The sequence below is a fragment of the Nanorana parkeri genome, unplaced genomic scaffold (assembly GCF_000935625.1).
Source record: "Nanorana parkeri isolate BGI_ZX_2015 unplaced genomic scaffold, ASM93562v1 scaffold81, whole genome shotgun sequence".
NCBI lineage: Eukaryota > Metazoa > Chordata > Amphibia > Anura > Dicroglossidae > Nanorana > Nanorana parkeri.
The window spans coordinates 305139-313029 of NW_017306349.1; the positions used below are offsets into that span (position 1 = coordinate 305139).

General features: G+C 49.8%; 1 protein-coding gene across 1 annotated transcript in view; it reads right to left on the minus strand.

Annotated features, from left to right (window-relative positions):
• Window positions 1–3503: 3503 nt before the first annotated feature.
• Window positions 3504–7891, minus strand: part of MARS2 (methionyl-tRNA synthetase 2, mitochondrial) — a 4733-nt gene continuing 345 nt past the window's right edge. Inside the window, exons 2-3 of the mRNA XM_018576953.1 lie at window positions 6626–6960; window positions 3504–4670 (exon numbers count right to left, since the gene is read on the minus strand). Coding sequence (XP_018432455.1) covers window positions 3504–4670; window positions 6626–6960 — 1502 coding nt within the window. The remainder of the gene's footprint in view (window positions 4671–6625; window positions 6961–7891) is intronic.

The window sequence follows — 7891 nt, forward strand, 5'->3', positions numbered from 1 at the left end:
AGAGAGAAGAGGGGAGGGGGGGGAAGAGAGAAGAGGGAAGAGAGAATTATTATTGCAACCTATAACTACAAGTCCCATGAGGCAGGATGGCTATCCACAGGCATGATTCCCAGAGGTAGAAGCATGATGGGTTTTGTAGTGGGGTTGCCTACCCCTGGTCTACAATAACGACTATGTGGGAGGAGCTGCGTCAGCACAGACAGTAATTAGGCACTCCCAGAAGAGGAGAGAGCTATGACGCGGATAAAGTTGAATGGTGCTCAGAGAGTGGGAATGGGTTGTTTGGGCCCAAAAGGTTTCCTCAGCCTGAGATGCATGGACAAAATACAGAGGAGGAGAAAGAGGGACTGACTGGGAGGAGTCAAAGAAAAGGTGGGATAGTTCCAGGCCACTTCATTCTCTCAGACATGGGGGGCACTTAGGGTGGTCGAGCTCATCATAGAACCATCAGCGAGTGGTCAGTCATTAGTGGCAACATGTTGAATTCAATGAGCACGGCATCCCACGCTTTGCATTGCACTCGGTGATGTGCGGCTTGGATGCAGCTGCTCGGCCATGGAAACCCATTCCATGAAGCTCTCTACGCACAGTTGTTGTGCCAATCTGAAGGCCACACGAAGTTTGGAGGTCTGTAGCTATTGACTCTGCAGACAGTTGGCGACTTCTGTGCGCTTCAGCATGCGCTGACCCCGCTCTGTCATGTGACGTGGCCTACCACTTCGTGGCTGAGTTGCTGTTGTTCCCAGTTGCTTCCACTTTGTTATAATCCCAGTAACAGGCGACCGCGGAATATTTAGCAGCCAGGAAATGTCACGGAACATCTGAATCCAATGATTTGGAGGGGGAGGGGCCCAATACTTTTGGCAATATAGTGTATATTTAAATGTATGGATGGAATCATTGGCAGTCGCTGGCCCATTTCTCATTCACTACAAACCAGGACATGTTTCACTTGACTTGCTGGATCGGAGGATGGCCCACGCTTTGGCAAGAACACAGTCCAGAACTGTGCAAGGCACCGGGATTGATATTAGGGGTAGGCAACCTTGGCACTGCAGCTGTAATGAAATGTCAAATCCCATCATGCCTGTAACTCTTCTGGGAGTGTCTGATTACTGTCTGGGCTGACCCAGCTCCTCCTACATAACCTTTTACTGTAGGCAACCTCGGCACAAATCCCATCATGCTTTTGCCTCTGGGATCCACGCCTGTGGATGGCCACATTGCAATGCCTCATGGGATTTGTAGTTTCACCACAGCTGGAATGGCGCGGTTGCCTACCTCTTAGTTATATGATTGTGTCCTCTCTGAGCCGGCATCTTACTCCAGGAAGTAGATGTGGAAAAACCTGGGTGATGCCTAAAAAGAAATATATATTTATTCATTTCAGTTCCGCCCCCTTTATGGGCCAGAGCAATCTTAACATTTCTTCTACAGGCCTATTGATCCAGAAAAAAAAACTTAAAGGAGAACTATGAGATGAGTGATTTCCACTCACCTCATAGTTCTAGCCGACCTGTGACAATGAGACTGTCACAGGTCGGCTCAGTAGATCGGGAGGTGAGCGAACACATACCGGGTTCGCTCACCTCTCGATCCTGTCACGGCTCTCTGCCGTGACAGGGGGAGGGGCTGGATTCCCCGCTCCTCCAGCGCTGACTGGCGGAACGCACGGGGGAGGGGGCGGGTACAGCTGGCTCTGCCTCTAGATAGGCAGAGCCAGCTGTCACTCACGCAGCTGGGCGGATCCAGACATAATTGTCAGGATCTGCTTCAGCTGCGGCGTCTCAGTATACCGCGAGCTGTAGCTCCCTATATACTGAGCCTTGGGTGACGGGAGGACGCTAGTTTGTGGGGGAAACTATGGGGAAAAGCCTTAACCCCAATGTTCTCCTTTAAAAAAAATAAAAAATCAGGGCTTCATGTTTCTGTACTCATCTGCGCCATCTACAGTCACAAGTGCCCTCTGAATGACATCCGCCCGACCTGCGGCTTTTATAAATGAAGCCCTGAGTGTTACTGTAAATAAAAAGTATACATTTTATTTCAGGATGCACCGATACCGAATATTTGGGCGCGTACTCGTACAAATGCTTCGATACTTTTCCCGATACCGGAACTCCCGGTCAGAGGAAAATTTCCTCTGACCAGCAATGCCGTAGGGGAACATGGAGCTGGCTTTCTGGGCAATCAGGAAGCCGGGTGGTGAGTAATGACCCGCCTCCCAGCTTCCTGGCAAATCAGCATTGAGCCGGACGAACAGCCGGCTTCTTGCTCATTGGCTGGGAGGCAGGTCATTACTCACCATCCAGTTTCCTCATTGGCCGTGATAGCCGGCTCGATGCTGATTGGCTGGGAAGCCAGTTTCCCGGCAAAACAACATGGAGCTGCCTTCCCGGGCAAGCAGGAAGCCTGGCAGCATATCATTACACGCTGCCCGGCTTCCTGATTGCCCTGGAAGCCAGATCGATGCCAACAGAATCAGCGGTATTGCTACTCGGTATCGGAGAGTTCCAAACGCAAAATATTGCTACTCGTACAACATACCAAAAAAAAAGGCGGTGCATCCCTACTTTTATTCTATAATTTGTCTCATTTAAAATGACACTAAAATTGTAATTCTGGTACAAAGCATTGAAACATTTACAAATAAAATAATGGCTTTTTTAACCCGACACTAAAAAAACAAAAATGAACAAAAGAAAAAATATAGCTAAGGGGAAGGAGTTTATTAGGGTGGATTATGGCACACTAAGTTCATAATAACTTAAAGGAGAACTATGGGCTCAGCGTTTTTCCCCATAGTTCTCCTAAGGGTCACGGGAGGACACAAACTAGCGTCCTCCCGTCACCCAAAGCTCAGTATATCGCGAGCTACTGCTCGTGGTATACTAAGGAAGCCGGGACGGATCCCGACATTACTGTCGAGATCCGCCCAGCTGCGTGATTGACAGCTGGCTCTGCCCATCTAGAGGCAGAGCCAGCTGTTCCCGCCCCCTCCCCCGTCCGTTCCGCCACTCAGCGCTGGAGGATCGGACAGGGGAGGGGGGGAATCCCTGCAGGGAGCTGTGAGTGACAGTAACGGCTCTCTGCAGGGACAGGATCGAGAAGAGAGATCGACGGTATGTGTTCCCTCACTTCCCGATCTATTGAGCCGACCTGTGACAGTTTCATTGTCACAGGTCAGCTCGAACTATGAGGATGAGTGAAAATCACTCGCCTCATAGTTCTCCTTTAATATTAATGAGGGGTAACTGGGAACACATTTTACTATAAATTATATATATATATATATATACATACATACACACACACATTTTTTTTCATTTTCAAATTTTAATATATATGTTTTTTCCATTAATTAATGAATTCATTTTTTTACACCTCCTATTGCTTCAACTGACACGTCTGGAGACTATGGGAAGCTCATCCCTTTGATCTGCAGATAATTGAAACACAGTAGATACAAAAAGGAACAATGTAACCCGCTGTCCACAACCGGCTCAATTAAATGTACTGCCGCTTTCATGCTGCGTTATATCTTTCTTAAGCTCCGGGTCTTCTTGACCTCGCAGTCTGTGATACAGCAGGCCGCAGTCCAAGCCTAACTTCTGCCCTCGGAAGCGGCACTCCTCCCCCCGGGTGGCCGCAAAGAAACGATTCCCTTTAAGTGTTCTGTCGTCATTGCCAACACCGAGCCTGCTGAGGATTGTCTGAGCCAGGCCGGGAACTGCCGGCTGCAGGAGGGTGCCGTAAAGCCTCAAGGCTTCGAGGGTAAGGTAAAGAACGCATTGTCCCCAAGCCTTGTCTTCTTCTGACCCCTTAGACAGCTTCCACGGAGCTTGTCTTTGGAGGAAAGTATTGGAGGAGCGCACGCCGCCATCGATCGCCTCCAAGGCTTTGTGCACTTGGAACGTGTCCATGTACTGGTCTACCTGCTGCGGAAGCCCTTGTAGAGCTCCGAGAAGGTCCTCCAACTGACCTCTGGAAGTCAACGGCACATTGGTGGTCCGGAAACACGGCCAGCACTGCTCAGGATTTATATTGAGAGCCGTGGAGCGGTTCAAGAGTCCGCCGAGAGCGTCGGCAAGATCGGATTTTAACAGCATGCGGACGGCGTCGTGGTTAAAGTCGCAGTCTCGCTCGGGGGAACCATTGCGGAGCAGGAAATATCGGAAGCCATCTCTGCCGTAAAGCTTGATGCATTCCGCGGGGTCAATCACGTTGAGGAGGCTCTTGGACATCTTGACACCTTGACACGTCCAGTGAGAGTGGACAAAGAGTTTGGCGGGAGGGGGCAGGCCGGCTGCTAGCAAGAACGCCGGCCAGTACACGGCATGGAAGCGCAAAATGTCCTTTCCGAGCAAGTGCGTTGACGGGCCCCATGGGGAGCCGGCGGGATCCGGGTAGTTGGCCACCGTGAGGTAATTGATGAGCGCGTCCAGCCACACGTAAATGGTATGAGTTGGGTCGGAGGGCACGGGGATGCCCCAAGATACGCGACTGCTGTGCCGGGACACGGAGAGGTCCGGCAGTTCTTCTTCCAGCCACTTGCGCACTATGCGGAGAAACGGGGCAGGGTGAATGGGGTCCGTCTGAAGCCACTTGAGGAGTTCGGGGCGTAGAGAAGACAGACGGAACATGTAATTCTCTTCACTCATCCAGTGTACCTAGAACAAATGTAAGACATTGTGACCAATCTAAGTGTATGAAAACATAATCCGTACATCTCAATACATCACCTCGACATCCCAGCTGTGGTGAAACTACCAATCCTGTCATGCCTGTGGCTTGTCACTCATTCAGTGCATCGTGGGACTTCTAGGTCCACAACAACTGGAGTGGCAAGATTGCCTACCCCTGCAATACATGTACAGTTGCCCATGTTTTATCCCTTGCTGCAAATACAGAAAAGTGTCTGATGATCCTGCAAGAAGTCCAGCAAGCTTCGAGGGTAAGGTAAAGAACTCATTGTGCACAACCCTTGTGTTCTTCTGACCCCTTGGACAGTTTCCACGGAGCTTCACTTTGGAAGAAAGCAATGGAGGAGCGCACACCACCATCGTTCACCTCCAACGCTTTGTGCACTTGGAACGTGTCCATGTGCTGGTCTACCTGCTGCGAAAGCCCTTGTGGAGCTCCAAGAAGGGCCTCCAACTGACCCCTGGCAGACAACAGCACATTGTTTGAGCTGACAACATGGTGCCTCTGCTGCACTGAAATTGCAAGCAGTGTGGTCAGCCCTGCCTGAGCACTCACCCCCCTCCTCTATAGGACTACAGGAAACCCCATCTCCTCATGCCTAAAGCTTAGGAGATGTTCTGAAGTCCAGCAGTGATCAAGACAGGTCAGGTACTGATGTTGGATGAGAAGACCTGGCTCATAATTGGTGTTCCAATTCATCCCAAAGGTATTCCGTAGCATTGAGGTCAGGACTCTGTGCAGGCCACTTGAGTTCCTGCAAACCATGTCTTTATGGAGCTGGCTTTGTGCCCCTGAACTCAATAATTCCTATGGAACACCCATGTCCCATAAGATGTTGCTGTGTCCCATAGGGTTGCAGTCAGGTTTGGGAGAACTTGAGTGGCCTTCACAGATTGGTCACACCATGTCTTTTTAGAGCTGGCTTTATACACAGGGGACAATCATGTTGGAACAGAAAAGGGCCTTCACCAAACTGTTACCACAAGGTTGGATTAGAGCACAATTGTCTACAATGTCATTGTATGGTGTAGTATTAACAGAACCTTCACTGGAGACATCGGAACTCAACCATTGGGAAGGGTTCCAACTCATCCCAAAGGTGTTCAGTAGGGTTGAGGTCAGGGCTCTGTGCAGGACACTCTACTTCCTCTAAACCAAACTGGTCAAACCATATTTTTATGGAGCTGGCTTTAAACTCACGGGACAGTCATGGTGGAACAGAAAATGACCTTCACCTAACTTTGACCACAAGGCTGGAAGAACACAATTGTCTACAATGTGTTTGCATGATGTAGTATTAACAGAACCTTCACTGGAGACACCTGAACTCCATAATGTGGAGGGGTTCCAATTCATTCCAAAGGTGTTCAAGTAGGGTTGAGGTCAGGGCTCTGTGGAGGACATTGAAGTTCCTCCACCCCAAGACGGCCAAACCAAGTCTTTATGGACTGAACTCAATCATTTGAGAGGGCACTCCACATACTTTAGACCAGTGCTTCTTAAAGTGTGGGTCGCGACCCCCTATGGGGTCCCGTAAGTGAACAGGGGGGTCGCGATCCGAGTCCCCGGCCAAGACCGCCATCAGGGGGGTATGGTCGTTACTTGTGTGAGGGGCCCAGGCAGCCGAGGAGGTCTGGGCTCCAAACTAGATTCTTTTATTTCAGTTTAATGTATAATTTGCTGTGTAGTGTAGTTTTTAAGGTCATGGCCCCCCCCCTGTGCACTTGGTACCTTCCTGACTGAGAACTAGGGGAGGGGGGAGAAACCGACCGACGTTGGGGTCCCTTACAAATTTCCTCGGCCAAAAAGGGGTCACGAGTGGAGAAAGTTTAAGAAGGACTGCTTTAGACCATATCCTCTGATCAGGGGACCACAAACCTCTGGCAATATAGCGTAGTCCTTCTGCATTCAATTTCCTCACCTGGTGTCCACTTTCTACGGAGACACGTATTTTGTTGCCATCGGGGTCCTTGCTCTCTGTTGTTTGCTCCTCGCTCAAAAAAGCCTCATCAGACGTACAGTACCAGCCCTGGTACGTCCCCTTGTAAATGTATCCTTGTTCCTCCAGCCTCTTCCAGAAGTGACACACCGCCCGGGAGTGACGAGGCTCCGTTGTACGGACGAAATCCGTGTAGGATATTCCCATCGCGTCGAACATTGTGCGGAACTGCTGGGAAACCCTTGAACAGAGCTCGGTTGGGGTGGAACCCAATGCAGCTGCTGCTTGCTGCACCTTGATGCCATGTTCATCGGTACCTGCCAAAAAACACACATTGTATGTGTTTATATAGTAACTATTTATATGGATCTCCGGATCATTTTGGAAGGGTTGGAACTTCTGTCAGGGTTTAACTGTTGGCTGAACCCCTTTGGGGGAGACTCCCCCTCACTTCCTGTCCCCTTTAAAGTGACCTTCTAGTAGAGGTTAATACTTCCCTCTCCAAAGGCCGGTATCTACAACCTTCCCTCCATGCCAGCTTTGGGACCTTGGTCAGACTCTTCAACATAAGATACATTCGGGCCTGTTTGATACTTGTGTGCCCCTGTGGCTCTGACCCCTATGTCACTACAGGAACCAACACGGGTCAGAGAATGAAACTACGGCACGGAGGGGGACACAGGTTTTCAACACTGCCAGAAGCGGCCAATGCCGAAGAGTCTTACCGAGGTTGCAGAGCTGGAATGGAAGGGAGGTCGTAGATACAGGCTGCCGGAGAGATAATTATACTTCTTCTATGGCAGGGAACGGCTTTGAGGTATTTTTTTGGGGTGACAACATTGCCACTATGTGGACTTTTATTTACTGGGATGTTTAGACAAACAAATTGAAATTTTTGGATATTTAAACTTTAAATATTACATTGACAGGTCCATAGAAGAGGGACAACTGGGAAGGAAAGAGGGACACTGGGATCTTGTTGGGGGGGGGGATCTTGTGATCTGGTTGAAGGACAGCAAGGAACTGGAAGGGGAATAGAGGGTACTGGTAAGGGGATGGAGGGAACTGGCGTAAATTTATAGTAACCACCTGTATAAGAAGAGGGAAAACTGAGGCGTAAGGAGGAAGAGTGGGATATGGTAGGACAATATGGAACTGGCTGGATGGAAACATCTGGGATCTGCTTGGAGGACAGTGGTTGTCAGGCTGGATCAGCAGGATCCAATAGGAAGTTAACGGAAGGGGGTC